The sequence below is a fragment of the Dermacentor variabilis genome, chromosome 4 (assembly GCF_050947875.1).
Source record: "Dermacentor variabilis isolate Ectoservices chromosome 4, ASM5094787v1, whole genome shotgun sequence".
Taxonomy (NCBI): domain Eukaryota; kingdom Metazoa; phylum Arthropoda; class Arachnida; order Ixodida; family Ixodidae; genus Dermacentor; species Dermacentor variabilis.
Genome location: NC_134571.1, coordinates 227,638,833 through 227,656,264, shown reverse-complemented (window position 1 = coordinate 227,656,264; position 17,432 = coordinate 227,638,833). Strand labels below are relative to the sequence as shown.

The 17,432-nt window shown below is 43.5% G+C and overlaps 1 protein-coding gene across 12 annotated transcripts in view; it reads left to right on the top strand.

The window, feature by feature from the left end:
- LOC142580151 (uncharacterized) overlaps positions 1-17,432 on the top strand; it is a 750,235-nt gene that overhangs the window by 434,501 nt on the left and 298,302 nt on the right. For all 12 annotated transcript variants that reach the window (XR_012827590.1, XM_075690998.1, XM_075691004.1 and 9 more), the window contains one exon: positions 4,808-5,017. Coding sequence is in view for 11 of the 12 variants with exons in the window: in XM_075690998.1 (XP_075547113.1) it covers positions 4,808-5,017 (210 nt within the window). In the remaining variant the exon portion in view is untranslated. The remainder of the gene's footprint in view (positions 1-4,807; positions 5,018-17,432) is intronic.

The window sequence follows — 17,432 nt, the reverse complement described above, 5'->3', positions numbered from 1 at the left end:
AAACTAAACAAAAGGTCTTGCTTCAAGGTCGGAAGCTTAAAGAAACAACCTACGCTATGAGTGAGGACTACTCCGCGCAGGTTCGCTTAGAAAGAAGGCATCTAATTTCATTCGCCAAAAAGCAAACTCACCCCTTTAAGCTTTGGTTTAACCGTTTGAATATTGGCAACAGCTCCTACATCTTTGATAACGAGGCAAAAGAGGTAGTACAGTGCAATACATAGCAAACCCATGAAGTTGACCGTTCTGCGCATGACAAACAAAGTTTGCAGCTTTTAATTATTGACTGTCGCAGCATAAAAAATAAAGCTGACGAGTTCGCGCTCGTAATTTCACTGCATTGTCAGGACATTATCATTGGCACTGAATCTTGGCTGGATGACACAGTTTTAAATGCTGAAGTGTTCCCAACAGGCTACACGGTTTATCGCTCGGACAGGGATAGACGCGGAGGGGGCATATTTATACTTGTTTCAGATAACTTGCAAAGCTGGCCGATCGATCTTTGCAACACAGACTGTGAGCTTGTCCTGTGTAAAGTTGCTTCGCAAACTGGTAGGACAATTATAATAGCTTTGTTCTACAGGCCACCTGGAAATGACAGTACAGCTATATCTAGCCTGTCTGAAGCACTGGCATCAGTTTCTTTTGACGTTGTTCTACTGGGGGGTGACTTCAACCTACCAGACGTGCCCTGGGGTGGCGGTCTGCCGACCAATTTATCAAACTCATCGTTGCATTCTGCATTGTTGGACCTCACAAGTAGCTTCAACCTGACTCAGTGCGTCGAGTCCCCAACCAGGATTACTGCGCTGTCATCCAACACCCTCGATCTCCTCTTCACAAATGAAGCTGATCTGGTGTCTCCACCTATCTGTGTTCCCGGTATCAGCGACCACGCTGTCGTTTTAACCAGCGTTTCTTATCCACACCAAAATAGAGCTCGGCTTACTCCAAAACTTATATACTTTTACGATCAGGGAAACTACCAGGCAATGAACAGTGAATTAACTTATTTTCTTCCGGCTTTTTCACAGGTTTGCTCAGAAAAAAATGTTAACATTGCTTGGAGCATACTGAAAGATAAAATAGTTGCACTAATTTCGGAGCAAATACCATCAAAATTTCTAACTGCCAAACGTCGGAAAGATAAACCATGGATCACCCCCGAAATCCGTCAACTCCTTAGAAGAACACGCTGTCTTTTTCAGAACCTAAGAAAAAGCAAAATGCCAGTTACTTCTGAAAAATTCTTTTCTGTCCAGCAAATTTGTAAATCGAAAATTGGTGAAGCGAAGCGTCATTTCTTCAGTACTTTAGAAGCAAAGATTCGAAACAATGACCTCATTATATGGAAGCTTGCCAAAAAAACCAGGAAAGAGAAAATTGGTATACAATGTATCACGTATGACAATGACACGATAACAAATGATGAATTAAAAGCCACTGCTTTCAACGATTATTTCAAGTCCACCTTTTCCGCTAATTCAGCGATGAGCAATATCCCTTTACCGTCATGCGCCTCAGTTCTTCAGGAAATGCCCGACATCACTTTATCAATTCATGGTATTTTTCAAATCCTTGCCAGCCTAGACACAAACAAAGCGACAGGTCCTGACGGCATACCCAATCGCGTGCTGAAAGAATGTGCTAGTTCTCTTAGCAATCTTCTTCATACAATGTATATGACGGCATTATCTGAAGGAATCGTGCCGTACGAATGGAAGTTTGCTCGTGTGGTTCCTGTACATAAGAAAGGACCAAAAAATAATTTAGAACAATATCGCCCAATTTCTCTTCTATGCGGCGCTTCGAGAATTATGGAACACATCGTATACAGCAACCTAATAAGGCACTTGAATTCGCAAAACTTTTTTTACACAGAACAACATGGCTTTCGCGCCGAATTTTCTTGTGACACACAGTTAACGGAATTTTCTTTTGACATAACAACTGCATTAGATCAAGGTACTAGCGTTGACTGTTTGTTTTTAGATTTCAAAAAAGCATTCGATCGGATATGGCATGATTGTATAATACACAAGCTTCAGCATTTAAAAATTCCCGCTGACCTAATGAACTGGTTAGTTAACTACTTCGTAAATTGGAGACAGATAACAGTGGTAAATGGATGTCGCTCATCAGCTGTTCCAGTCATGTCCGGAGTACCGCAGGGGTCTGTTCTGGGCCCATTGTTATTTCTTATTTTTATTAACGATATAGCTCAGAACACCCAGTCGAACCTATGATTGTACGCAGATGACTGCGTTGTTTACCGCTCGATAAACAATCCAAATGACAGCAAAATCCTTCAAGAGGACCTTAATAAAATTTCGAACTGGTGTACCACTTGGTGCATGACACTAAATGAATCAAAATGCAACTACGTGTGTTTTTCAAAGAAAAGAACTGGCGTTTTCAATTCTTACAGGCTAAATAATTCAACCATTTCGAGCGTAACAGGGGCCAAGTACCTCGGCATTCACTTCTCAAGCGATCTTACTTGGAAGGATCACATTGCAGAGATTACCGCGAAAAGGAATAACACACTAATGTTCTTGGCTCGAAATTTTCATCCCTGTCCTCTGGCAACCAAAAAGTTATTATACACGACATACGTAAGGCCTATTCTTGAATACGCGTGCACGATATGGGACCCTTATCAGGACAACCTTAAGTACATCTTAGAGCGCAGACAAAACCGAGCGGCACGCTTTATCACTGGGAGCTATCGCAGATCTAGTAGCGTCACACAAATGAGAATACGCCTAGCGCTTACGACGTTAGCCAAACGCCGGCGCTGCTTGCGTCTCAAATTTTTTCATAAGATCTCTTACAACAATACTGGCATTAATGAATCAAAATACATGCTTAACCCACATTATGTATCTCATCGCCATGAACACACTATAAAAGTAAGGCCAATGAAGTCAAGAACGAACTTGTTAAAGTATTCTTTTTTTCCCAAAACCATCAATGAATGGAATGCTCTGCCTCAGGATACCGTTTCTAAAACATCAAATTCCGCCTTTTTCAATGAAGTGCTTGACATGTGATCAGTTCGCATGTTTCGATGTTTTCTCTTTTTTTTTCTTTTTTTTTTTTCGCGTTTGCTTGCCTACTATATGTATTTCTGAGTGTATATGTGTTCATATGTTCATGTATGCTCATGTATATGTATATATAGTCCTTTTCTTTTGTTTTCCTTTTTGTTTTGAGATAGTTATGCTGCCTGCACTGCATTATTCGTCACCGTGTTTTTTGTTATGTAACCTTAATTACAACTGTTTAACACATGTATTATTCCCCCCCCCCCCCACTGTAATGCTCTCTGAGCGAATGTGGGACTGTATAATAAATAAATAAATACATTATAAAAATACTAGGTGTCTTGCAGCAGCTTCCTGTTTTTGACATTGTTGCTGTCTGCTCCATCAAATACACTTGTTCTTTACTGCATTGTTCTTGCTGGACTTGCTCTGCTTTATGTTTTTAACACTTTTACAAGTATATATATCTTTTTGCTCATTGTATCCACATTTGTGCATTCATATTGGTCTGTTTTTAAAGCGAAGCTTTCTTTGCCTCTTCCTTTGACTTTCCCACTGCTGCTGCCCCTGTGGACTGCTGTGGGCTGCTGGCATGCACGCTGCCTCGGGGGGCAGTTCAGAAAGCATATATAGATGAAAAGCACAACTAAGAGAGGAAAGGCGACGGGAGAAATTCATTTTCACCCTACCACGTCGAATGCGCAAAATGCCATCTGGAGCTCCCTGGCCATCGCCACATTAGCCTCTTGACAGCTGTAATTCTTCTGTGACTCCCCTCAGAAGCATTGCAAAAACTGGAGTGCTTCCCTTTCTGCTAAGGTGCCAGTCCAGAGGGTACGTAGATAGAAGAGGAGGGAGGAGAAGGGGCAGTTCCCATACAAGGGAAGGGGGGAGGTGACGGGAGAAGGCGGTTGCGGGGACACTGGATAAGCTTACATTCAAGGTACGGTACAGTACGTTGCTGCTATTTCTGAAAAAATAAATACCATGCAAGTATGTTAGGCGGACAAACTACGCAGGGCGTGCAGAAGCAGAGTTCCATTAATTAAAGCGCACCGCAGGGTCCAGGCGACGCTACGGAAGCAGTCAACCATCAGATCAATACTTCTGTGCCCGCCGCTTTAGCTCTGCAACTATGGCATTGCTAGAGGCCATGGATTCAATCCCAACAGCGGCAGCCGCATTTCAAGGGGGGCAAAATAGAGAACGCACATGTACTTAGATTTTGGGACATGTTAAAAAACATCACGGTGTCAAAATAAATCCGGAGTGTGCCAATACGAATGCCTCATGATCATGATTATGCCAATGCCTCATGATCTGATTGTGATTTTGGCACGTGTAGCACTATTATCCAATTCAAGTTTAATACTTCTGACACAATGGGATGTGCCATGTGAGGGAATGGCTATGCTCAACCCTCTTGGATTCTATGAAATATGGCGCACAATGCCTCAAGCAAACATCTCTCCGTGTGTGTTCTGCATACTATGCAGACAAACAGCAGTGGTGCCCACAAGATAACATTTAACATCAACTCACCACTGTCTTGTTAGACTAAGTGTTGAAGAAATCAAGTTTCAGCTGTCAACATCTCTGCTAATTATCATCAATCAAATCATCCAGCATGGAATGCTTCGCTTACGTCAGTTCCCTCAGTGCGTGGGATCTGCATAATTTCTCCAACAAAGATTCTCTAAAAACTCACGTTTTACCTATTTGTTTTGCCTAGTGCTCACGATTGTTGTGTGATGCAGGCACGGGTGAATGATGGGCGTCCTCTGAGCCTGGAGGAGATGAGATCAGCCCTGCGGCAGGCCAGCTTCACCACATCGCGCTTTGCCTGCTCAGAGCCTGGATGCACAGCCAGCTTTGCCTCGTACATGTCCTACTATTCTCACCTCAGCCACTGCGGGCCATTCGTCAAGACCTTCTTCAGCGAGCCAGTTCAGGTGTCTTGTCCTCCTGTAAGTTGGTTTTCACATGTAAACAAAACTATTTATTGGCAAGTGAGAGAAAAAAACAGGCAGTGAAATCTCACTTATTTTAAATCTCATAATTCTAACAGATTTCAGCTGCTCAGTTCATTCTGGCAAGGTCACATGTGTTTAAATATGGAAAAGTTTGCAAATGGAAACTCTAAAAACCATGTGGTTATTGACAACACTTGCTCCTGCCTTTTGGACCAGGCCATATGTGCGGCTAGTCATCGAATGATGTGTACCACAGAAATTGATTGGTTTAGCTTTGCATGATATATTAGGCCCACAGTGCATGCACCTGTGCAAGGATGCTTTCTTCATTACTTGTGCCACACTCAGTGCGCGAGTAGTTGTCCTAGTCTGTTTGACTATGGTGAAACGCCATTCCAAAGGAAAGCGAGAAAAGCATGCTACTAACGACTGTGAATGCTTATTGAAATATAATGGTGGAAGCAAGACAATGAATGCACTCCGAAACAAGCAAGAAGAACAGCAGACACAAAAACTAGGGAAGGCGTCAAACATTGCATGCAGTGCGTGCACAATCTCATCATGAAATGTGATAATTGGGAAGCATGTGTATGCCGTCAGTTGCGCACAACTGGCACAAGAGCCATTCAAAACAAAACAGATGGGAATGAACCAGCTTATTTCTAGTTGCAGGAGAACAAATTACCCATGTTTTATGGATCTGTATAGATACATAAAATATAGGTAATTTCATCTCATGATTCACTTCGTTGCATAAGTTTTTTCTATTCACCTAGTTTTTTAGTTATTTTGCTTTACAGTTAAACCTTGATATAACAAAGTCCGTGAACTTGGCAATTTGCTTCATTGTACCAAAATTTCATTGTATTGAAATTTGGCATTTTATGCAAATAGCTACAGTCACCGATAATATTTTTTTACCTGGAATGGGCCACAAGATTTCCTGAATCATTGGGCAATAAAAAAAAGATAATAATTTGAGAAAAATTTTATTTTGTTGAATTTAAGAGAAGGTGACGAAAAATATGGCTTCATGTTGTGTTGGCGATATATTCACAGCAGCAGTATGAATTAAGTGAAGCCAGCCACGCTTTTGCATCCATTCCACCCCCGCAGATAATAGTGTTGGCTACATTGGGACATCGCTATCATGAAAAGCAGAGCGAATGCTTCGTCTGTGTCTTCCTTCAACGCCTCTCTGAGACACGAGATTATGTAGCCCAGAGTGCTAAACATGCAAGAAAACGGCACACATGATGCCACATCATGTCTGAACAGGGGGCGCGTGGGCTGTATATGCATAGCTCGGCCCGAGAACCATGTGCCACCAACGCCGGCCTTCATGCGCACTTGATCGTGTTACTACAAGTTCTCTCTCTCTTCCCCTTTCTCATGCAAGAAAACACTGCTCATCAAACCGCCATCCTTCTCGGGTGCCGCAATAGAATCTTATTGCATTCTGACTTTAATGGAACATGACACGGCTCCACTTCAGCAGTTGATCTTGGTCGTGCAGTGCATGATCTAAGAGGTTCATTTGGAAGCAGCCGCTTGTAATTCAATCATTAGATTGCATTACAATCTATAATTGTAATACAATTATAACTTGCGTCTGCAGAAATTTTCATTTATTGTCTCGGCATTCCTTTACTGTGGAAGCGATATTTCTTTATTTGAAATCATGTATAAACATACTTCGTTATGTTGAGGTTCTAATACATGGTGTTCTATGAATAAGAAGTTAATAAAATGTAGATACAGTAGCACATCGTCATAAGTTTTGGGAAAAAATGTGAGAAAAAACATACTAACGGGGAAAACGTACAATCCAAAGTAACTAAAAAAAAATTTGACATACTCAACTATTGTTGACACCTATGTAATGCGAACCCTTGTGCAGATCACCGTGTCATGAGGCGCTGATGCGTGTCAAGCTGGTGGCACTCCGGTGGCCCGAAATGCGTTTTGTTGCTTTCCTATTACATGGTGTATTAGGAGGGCAACGAGAAGCCGAACCGAAATCAAGCTGGTGGACACCTATTAAAGCATGCACTACACTTCCAATGGCACCATGTGCTGCAAAACAGATAGGCGAAGATGCTTATCGCAGTAGTATTGGCGGGGATAAATGTGAATGCCACGTGCAGCGACTCTGGAGAAGATTTGCTACCACCAAAATGAGAAACTGAGTGCACGCTGGCGTTTCCCGTGAGGCAGGTGGGCGAGTATTGCAGTTAAGCTGCCGCGGCAGGCAGCTATATACTGTTCTCGACCATGCGCACCTCACTTTTTTGTTTTGTTGTTTACACAGGATCTATCAGCCGGAAACTTATCATGTGATCGCAGTTTGGCGATGTACGGAACGTTGATGCCGAAAAATCGTGTTTTCCGGGAACGTATGAACCGGTAAAAATTACTGTAACTCTATTGGATCATTTCTTGTGTTCTACATTGCGAACATTGGCACTGGGTGAAACATACATAATGGGAACGTATCAGTGAGGTTCTACTGTACTTCATTATCATGTCATCAATCAGGTAATCAAGAAATCTGGGAAGTACAATCAACCTCTCTATATGGCTTTCATAATTATGAAAAGACATTTGATTCGGTAGAGATACCAGCAGTAATACAGTCATTGCATAATCAAGGAGTACAGGAGGCATATGGGAAAATCCTAGAAAGTATCTACAAAGATTCCATAGCTACTTTGATTCTCCACAAGAAAAGTAGAAAGATACCTCTAAAAAGTGGCCAGGCAAAGAGACACAATCTCTCGAATGCTATTCACTGCATGCTTGGAATAATTCAAGCTATTAAACGGGGAAGGCTTAGGAGTAAGGAATAATGGCGAATATCTCAGCAACCTCCGGTTTGCAGATGACAATTGTCCTGCTCAGAAACACCGGGGACAAATAACAACAAATGATTGAGTACCTTAACCAAGAAAGTGTAAGAGTGGGTTTGAATATTAATATGCAGAAGACAAAGATAATGTTCAATAGCCTGTTAAGGGAACAGAAACTCAGGTTTGCTAGTGTCTAGCGTCTGTGCTGGAGTATGTTTATCTAGGTCAATTACTCACAGGGGACCCTGATCATGAGAATGAAATTTACAGAAGAATAAAAATGGGTTGGAGTGCATATGGCAGGCACTGCCAAATCCTGACAGGGAGCTTCCCACTGTCATTGAAAAGAAAAGTGTACGGTCTTTGCACTCTACCAGTGCGCATATGGGGCAGAAACTTAACGAAGAATTTTGAGCACAAGTTAAGGACTGCGCAAAGAGTGATAGAACGAAAAATTTTAGGCATAATGTTAATAGACAGGAAGAGATCGGGGTTTATCAGAGAGTAAACGGGGATAGTGGAAATTCTAGTTGATAGTAAGAGAAAAAAATGGGAGCTGAGTAGACCGTGTAATGCGTAGGTCAGATAACCGGTGGACCGTTTGAGCTACAGAATAGGAGCCAAGGGAAGGGAAGTGCAGTTGAGTTCAGCAGAAAACTTGATAGGGTTAGGAAATTTGCTGGTGCAAGTCGGAATCAGCTATGCAAGACAGGGGGCAGTTGTAGATCGCAAGGAGAGGCCTTCATCCTGCAGTGGACATAAATGTAATGTGATGATGATGATGAATATGAAATACTTCGTTATACAGCCAAACCTCGATATAACGAAGTTGTATTTGCAGCGGAAAAGCTTGTTAAATCACAAATTTTGATAATTCAAGGTCTTAAAGTTTCAGCAATAAAAACAAATATATATCATTGCTATCAATCATGCGAAACAATCATTGCTATATCTAGACTGCTGTAAGGAAAGGCTGCTCAACAAACCTTTGTAGTTACCAAAACAAATTTGCCACTTGCGCTAAAAGATAGACGTTGTTGAAATTAGGTTATGAACAATAAAACTTTTACTTATGCCTTCAAACAGCATATCAAGCGTTATGCATACTTAAATTGTCTGAAATCTGAAGTAGCTTTTGCATGAGTTTCGTGTTCACAACCGCAGTGCCACTGTTTGTTGTGACAACGATCTCTCTGTCGGAGATTTTTTCACAGAACAAGGCAGCACTATCTGCACTCGGAAACTTCATCATAGGACCACCTGTTTCATTGTCAGTAGTGACGTGCATCCAGAGCTCAGTAAAGTCAGCAGTGTTGACCATGTTGGTTTCACCCATCGGGTTTTGCACTGGCGCACCCAGCCCGCCTTTTCCATTGATCGGCATGGCCACTGGTTCCAGCCTTCATGATCACTGAGCTTTCAGTTTTCAGAGTCATTGATATTTAGAGCAACAGAAAGCTGAGCTAGTTGGTAAGGATTCATTATGCAAAATAGAAGTGAGGCATGCAGACAGGACACAAGAGTAGAGAAGTGGACAACACGAACGCCGACTATCAACTGAAGGGAGCACTGAGGCGAAAAAAGAAAGAAGACGCAAAACTCATCAGGAATGGTAACACCACGTGTCAGTCGGGTACACATGCCGGTCTATGTGAGAGATAACTGTTAAGGTACTTAATCTCTTCCTTATGTAAAGTAATCGAAGGCTGACTCACGCACGCACTTCCACCCTTATAGATATGCCATGCCTCTACCATAAGACGCGTATCTTCATTCTTATGCCTGTACAATATCGCGCATTCATCTAACTCTGGCGTGCAGTTACAATCTCGGCAATGTAGTGAAAGATTAGAAGGCGATCCACCGGTTAACGACCTTCTGTTTCTGGCACACATTCAGCACGGACTTCATTGTGAGCGGAGGTATTTAGTTAAGTGTGGCATGACGAACGTAAACGTGCTGCAAAATAGAATAAGCGCTAGGTGACGCACATAACCAGGAGAACGAAGCAGATATAGACGGTGTGCTGATAGCGCCTGTGCCGCGTGTCATGTGTCTGCGTTATCGGGCGCTCTCGCCCTGATGTCTGAAATGTTGTCTGTCCGTGACGTCACTTGTCACATGAGTGCTTGCTATATAGATATGCTGCTTGCGTGAAATAAAGGTTGTTGTTGTTGTTATCGTGCCGGGATCAGGGCCAGGCTCAGTTCTTCCCTGCCCGCAACCCGGCTGCGCTAGGCGTCCGGCTAGGGCCGAAACACCACAGACGGCTTGCTCATGCGAACGCTTTGCGCCTTTCATTTACTTTCATTTATTTCATGCGTTGGATTTGCTTTACAAGACCACCTCCTGCGCTCAGCTGTGAAAGTAAATTTAGCAATTTCTTCCATATGCTCGCCGGTTCATACATAACAACTATACTTGCTGATCAATGAATAGGTGGTTCTAATTACATAATGAAAAGAGATAGGTTATTATAAGGACATAAACTCTTCACGTTCTGCTGCCATTGAAGGCAATAACAGTAATATTTGCAGTGCACCGAGGGTGGTAATTTAATGCAAACACACATAACATAGTTATGCACAATAAGTGCTTGCTAGTATACGTAACAGTCCTACGTTAGGCAATAAATTACGCTTGTCTCACTGGCGGGCCATTTGCATATGATAGCATGAGACAAGTTACATGTTGATGATTTTTGAGACGACTCACAAATTATGTAACAAGGCTGTTTTAACAGTTAAACTTTCATATAATAAATGCGTAAACAGCTGGCATCATCATCATCATCAGCCTGGTTATGCCCACTGCAGGGCAAAGGCCTCTCCCATACTTCTCCAACTACCTCGGTCATGTTCTAATTGTGGCCATGTTGTCCCTGCAAACTTCTTAATCTCATCCGCCCACCTAACTTTCTGCCGCCCTCTGCTACGCTTACCCTTCCCTTGGGATCCAGTCCGTAACCCTTAATGACCATCGGTTATCTTCCCTCCTCATTAGATGTCCGGCCTATGCCCATTTCGTTTTCTTGATTTCAACTAAGATGTCATTAACTCGCGTTTGTTCCCTAACTCAATCTGCTCTTTTCTTATCCCTTAACATTACACCCATCATTCTTCTTTCCATAGCTCGTTGCGTCGTCCTCAATTTAAGTAGAACCCTTTTCGTAAGCCTCCAGGTTTCTGTCCCATACGTGAGTACTGGTAAAACACTGCTGTTCATGATCTGAGAATGCCTTCCAAATGCACCCCAGCCATGATTTCAGCCTCATGATCCGGATCTGCGGTCACTACCTATCCTAAGTAGATGTATTCCTTTATCACTTCCAGTGCCTGGCTACCTATTCTAAACTGCTGTTCTCTTCCAAGACTGTTAAACATTACTTTTGTTTTCTGCAGATTAATTTTTAGACCCACCCTTCTGCTTTGCCTCTCCAGGTCAATGACCGTGCATTGTAATTGGTCCCCTGAGTTACTAAGCAAGGCAATATCATCAGCGAATCGCAAGTTACTAAGGTATTCTCCATTAACTTTCATCCCCAATTTTTCCCAATCTAGGTCTCTGAATACCTCCTATAAACACGCTGTGAATAGCATTGGAGAGATTGTATCTCCCTGCCTGACGCCTTTCTTTATTGGGATTTTGTAGCTTTCTTTATGGAGGACTACGTTAGCTGTGGAGCCGCTATAGATATCTTTCAGTATTTTTACATACGGCTCACCTGCACCCCGATTCCGTAATGCCTCCATGACTGCTGAGGTTTCGACTGAATCAAACGCTTTCTCGTAATCAATGAAACCTATATAAGAGTTGGTTATATATTCCGCACATTTCTCTATCACCTGATTGATAGTGTGAATATGGTCTATTGTTGAGTAGCCTTTACGGAATCCTGCCTGGTCCTTTGGTTGGCAGAAGTCTAAGGTGCTCCTGATTCTGCTGACCAGCTGGCCAGTAATAGTTATATATTCAATTCAATCTAGAAAAAATATTTCTGTATGAATCGAAAATTTCCTAAAAAAAGGAGGGGCCGGACAAATGCAGATGACGCAGATGTAAGATTCAGTGCTTCTGGTGGGTTGACCAGATGTCTTCGCGTCATATCACCTCCAGACCTTGTTCCTTTCTCGCTTCTCATTGACCTATTATACGTAAAGTAAAGCCCCTGCACCTTTTTAGTCATAACGGCGTTAATCTTAGTAATGTCTCCACATTACGTCATCAGTTACAGTCTCCTAACCTTTTTCACTTCTCATATTGAGCTGTCATATGGCGTAATGTCGTCCCCACATTGGGTCACCGCTCCCGATGTTTCTTTACTTTCTCTCTTCTCTTCCGTAGTTACGACCTCCGCCGCATTGCTAGGCATTGCATCATTGCATCAATTCAGAGCCAATTATTTCAAGATGATGCAGATGGTGCAAAGCCAGAAAATGGGGCTTGATCGAAAGGCTTATAGAAGAAGGCAACCTGCCCAGTGCAGACCTGGATCACGCCGAACCCATGTCTCAAAGAAGTGATGAAAGGCTAATTTTTTACATTTGTGACTATTTGACGAGGAAGTTCATTCTGTAAACAAAGTGTGAACACTGTCACCGCAATCTACTAATCAAGAAAGAATATGTTCGTCAGCTGACCACAGCTGATTACACATGTCTAGAAGTGGGACAAGGGAGGCTTGCTGTACCCATCTGGCCATCTCTTTAGATTTATCAGAGTTTTTGAGAACATTTTCACAAGGCGTTTCAGTACTTGGGAGCTTCATCGCGAAAGCGTGATGCATGGAGGTTATTGAACTCATCAGGAAAAAGCGGATAGTTCCGGTCGGTGCCCCATTTGCGCCAGTCACTTGCCGCAGAAATTTTTGCTTTCTATGTAACTACTCGTCTCCATTTTTTTGCATAGTCTTCGAAACGCACGAATGCTAACCACCGTAAATCTTCAAAATATCTGAAGTTAAGCTGCTGTACGTGAGGCTGGATTATTTGAATATGTTTTAAATGTTCTCATCTATTGCACTCTTTATGGTGAAACAATCCCAGCACCTCGGATGAGTATTTTTTATTGATGTACAGTGATCCCTGTAGAAAGACACAAAGCCGATGCATGACTGACCCCAGCATACTTTGAAACGTCCACTCTGTGCCTGTTTATAATGAATATTTCTTGTCCCATGTTATATTTTTGTCAGGCATGGAACATAGGTCGTCTCTATATTTGTTGATTATAGTTATTATTCATATAGAACAGGTTTGTATTCCTGAACAATTTTCTAAGGTATTTGAAATAACTCATTTATGTTTGTACATTGCTTGCCGTATTTTTTATTTCGCAGTTATTTAATTTATACAGCAAGATGTGCTTGCTATACCTATGCCTTTAATTTAATTTTATCTGGTGTGGGGACCCCTTTTGGACCCCTGTCTCCTGTTCACGCGCGACTTGGGCCATTCGCCTGTGCGATTGCTGGGGACACGCAGTTCCAAGCCTCATTTTGGATAGCGTACATTCCCCGCGGCCGCTGCTGCTTGCGCGGAGCCTGCTGCTTACGCGCGCGGCTCACGTTACTCCGTGCACTGCGCGTAAGAACAGTGCCTGAGGAGCGGGCCCCTCTCGCCCTCTCTTCGGCTTCTCTCTCCTTCAGCATCGGAGGTGCGCGGGTGCTTTCGCCCGAACAGTTTGACTTTCGGTGCTCTTTGCTGTCGGATGTGCGGACCCACTTGGTCCCGCGCCCCTCTGAGCAAGGCGGCCCCCTTCTCTGTGGCGAACCTGCTCGGAACAGCCAACGTGGCGGAACAGACTTCCTGTGAGCTTTCACCTGTAGTCTGCGACTGCCACCCCAGTGCCGTATTCCTGTATTGTACGTGCATTTTGTACATAACAGGGAATAAACCCCCATTCGTTGGTGCCACGGCTGGAGTCGTCTCTATGCCTTGCCGATAAGTCAGCGAACCCGCCACGGCGCCCCTTTGCGTGCGCTGCGGAGGGGGGACGAGCTACGTGTCTCCTTAGACCTTAGCTAGACGGGTCTGGGGTCCGGGCACGTTAGCCCGAAGCCCCACACTGGATATCTGTAAAGTCTCTTTCTGCGGGACACCTTTTGTGTAAAACCTTGTGGAATAAAGTTCACCCTGCATTGCTTTTATTTCTAATGTCTGCATTTAATGCAAACTTCGTCTAAGCTGTCGGTGAAGGTCGTTGCAGCACGCTGTCTCTGAAGCAAAATAAGCTAACATGATCACGGCACTACAGCCGTCTCTACTCTTTATCTTGTTTCCCTTAGGCTCTCTTTCCGTGCTTTTTGGATAATGAAGTACTAGTTGAGGCTAACAAATTGTCGAACAAAGGCATTTAGATATGGCTGTAAACCACTGGCAACCGTGTCTGGAAAGCTCGTAGTGGTGAGCGAAGCTGTAACTGCACCTGTGTACTGCAGTTGACTATGCTAGCAATTTAGTTTTTTTTTGTTACTCTTAATTATTGCATGCATCACTCTTTTGCGCAATTACCCATGTGAATAACTGTGTTTTCGTTCTCTCCTTGTGCGTGTGACTTCATTTTGCACATTTCTACATATGCACAGCTTCCACATTACTGTTTCTGAACTATAGCACCGGAACTAGGCTGCGCTGATGCCATTCGACACATTATTTTTGCATTATCTTGCTGCTCTAACACAGACAATGCTTAAAGATGGCTAAATTCCATGCCGTACCGCACCTTTGCAGCTAAATAGCGTTCCAGTGTTTTGAGTAGAAACTGAATGCAAGAAAACGACAGTGCATAGCAGACGTCCCTGGCTTTCCGCTTGCTTCTTGAGCGCAGAAAGCCCACGAGTTTGGGCTTTAACAGGTCCGGCACAGCAGCGGTGCGGCACGGCAGTTGCCCGCAAAAGCCTCACGGGTGAGCCGGCGCTTTGGACACTCTCCTAGTATTCTAGCCAACTATGCTCGTGTTCCAGACTGGCGTGTGAATCTCCGCACGGCTCCCATTGGTCGAATTAATGCAGCCGTTCTCTTCGATGCTAGCGCCAACGCACCGTTCAGTTATGGCCCTTTTGTACGGGTGGTACTTTAGGAAAGTGGCAGCACACATTGTTGTTTATGTCGTCATGGCAACAGGAACGACAGCCGCACGGCACCTCCTCTCCAAAGCAGCTTTTTTTAAATTATTAAAGCGACTTGTCCGGCTCGCTACCCACTTCTCCTCCCCCCCCCCCCCTTGCCCCGCATGTCGCATGCACAGTTTTTTGTTGTTGTTGTTGTTGTTGTTATTGTTGTAGCTTTTGCCTGGTTGGCATGGACGGCATGCCACGCACGAATACACAAATAACGCCAATGCGTCCTTCAAAGCATAACAAGGCATTGGAATTGTTTGTTCCAGACTCCAGTGCTGTGAAGACAGAACCCCATAAGGGATATAAAGAGCGCATGGCTCTGTAGATAAGAATGCACCTAACTTTTGTAGTTGCTGGCCTACACTACGGTGCTCTGTTGCTCGATGTTCGCTCACCCGTAGCGATGTATTAAACCAGTTTGTTTTACATCGTCTCGTCTACGTGCCGTTCCCTCCTCGATGATCAACGCGGGGCAAGCTCCAAGTGAACGCTATAGAAGTTGGCAAGAATGTTTAAGGCAATTTGAGTTAAAGGTGTATTCATTAGGTGTTATAGAGTGCTTGTGGTGTGTTGATCTAGAGCGATTCAAAGAACTTCGTACGGATGTGTCAATGATTTTGTCACCATGAATAAATTGAAACAAAAACTTTAGTTGTCCTAGTTTTGCCCTACTTTGCAGTGTTAATAAACCAGCTCCTTTTAATAATTCAGTCTATGAATCCGTGAACTTGTTTTTATTATAACTGAACCTTATTGCCTTCCTCTGCACCCCCTATTATGAGTTCTTTTGTGTACATAAATCAAACAATACTGGCATACTCTAGCACTGGTCGAACAAGCATATTGTAGGCCAGCAGATACAAATCTGCTGGCGCAAGACGAAGGCGTCTTCTCAGAAAGATTAGACGCTTTGGTACTCAGCATATACTTTGATTTCCACTTGAGGCTATGTTGTTAACATGGGTTTCCCATCGCAGAACACGTGTTACAGTGACACCCAAATATTTAATCTGAAATACACAAGTGAGAGGTGTCATTAATAATGTAAGTGAAATCAGATATCTGTTTCTTTCTACTTACTGTTAGCATTACTTATCTTTGGGCATTCAGAGTCATCTCCCACTCCTGACACGAAGAAAAGGTAGAATTTTGTATATGGCGATCATCATTGCAATTAATTTCACAGTACGAAAAGCAATTTTCACCGAATAGATGGATGTTACCATGTAATCTGGAAGGCAAATCGTTTATGTATATTCAAAACAAAACTGGGCCCAAAACACTGCCTTCTTGCACTCCAGATATAATAGGTGCTAAACTGGAAGCTTCATTCTAAATATACAGGAATTATGAGCGGCAGAGGGAAGCACACTCACTCATGAGTGCACTCACTCACATTCACTCGCACTCATATAAAAGGTGTGAGTGCAAGTGAGTGCCAGTGAGTGTGAGCGAAGGTGAGCATGAGGGAGGGCCAGTTAGTGTGAGTGGAGGCGAGTGCGAGCATGAGTGAGTGCCAGTAAGTGTGAGTGGAGGCGAGTGCGAGTGAGTGTCAGCAGAGGGGAGTGCCAGTGAGTGTGAGTGGAGGTGAGTGCGAGTTTGACTTAGTGCCAGTGAGTGTGAGCGGAGGTGAGTGCGAGTGAGTGCCAGTGAGTGTGAGTGTGAACGGAGGTGAGTGTGAGTGAGGGCCAGTGAGTGTGAATGAGTCAGTGAGTGTGAGTGGAGGTGAGTGGGTGCCAGTGAGTGTGAGTGAAGATGAGTGCGAGTGCAAGTGAGAGTGAGTGAAAGTGAGTGCGAGCGTGAGTGGGTGCTTGTAAGTGTGAGTGGAGGTGAGCGTGAATGGGACTGCGGGGCCTGGAAAAATTATGGCGAGTGAGTGAGTATTCTCCCACAGTGCCGACCTATGGTGCTTGTTTATGTTTATTGGGTGACCGCATTTCACTGTCTAACAATTGTCATCGCTCAGCACAGGACATGCCTATATGGTAGTTTCTCGAACGTTATCAATGGTTCTATCTGCTGTTTGTTGTCACCGAACTTTCTGTAATCTGATTGTACGTATGCGCGACGCAAATTGTGTAGTACTTTCTGGAAGACATGCAGGCACCAGCGATTTCTCTGGAGCTTTCAATGCATCATGACCCGCTTGACTTCTGATCAGATTTTTCACCGATCGCCGACTATATTTGCCATTGTTGTTGTTCTTTGAGTGTAGCCTGTTCTTGAGGGCACAGATTCGCCCAATAAAACGCCAATTTCGTTACTCACAGTTTTGTTGCTTTCTTCACGGTCACTACTACCTTGACAATATCATACTATATCGCAATCCTCTTCGAGTTTGATATAGTCAGGATTGACTGTATATACATATATGCATTATACATACGGTAATGTCTAAATCCTTAACCAGCGGCTAGTTTTGAATCCACGCAGAAATAAC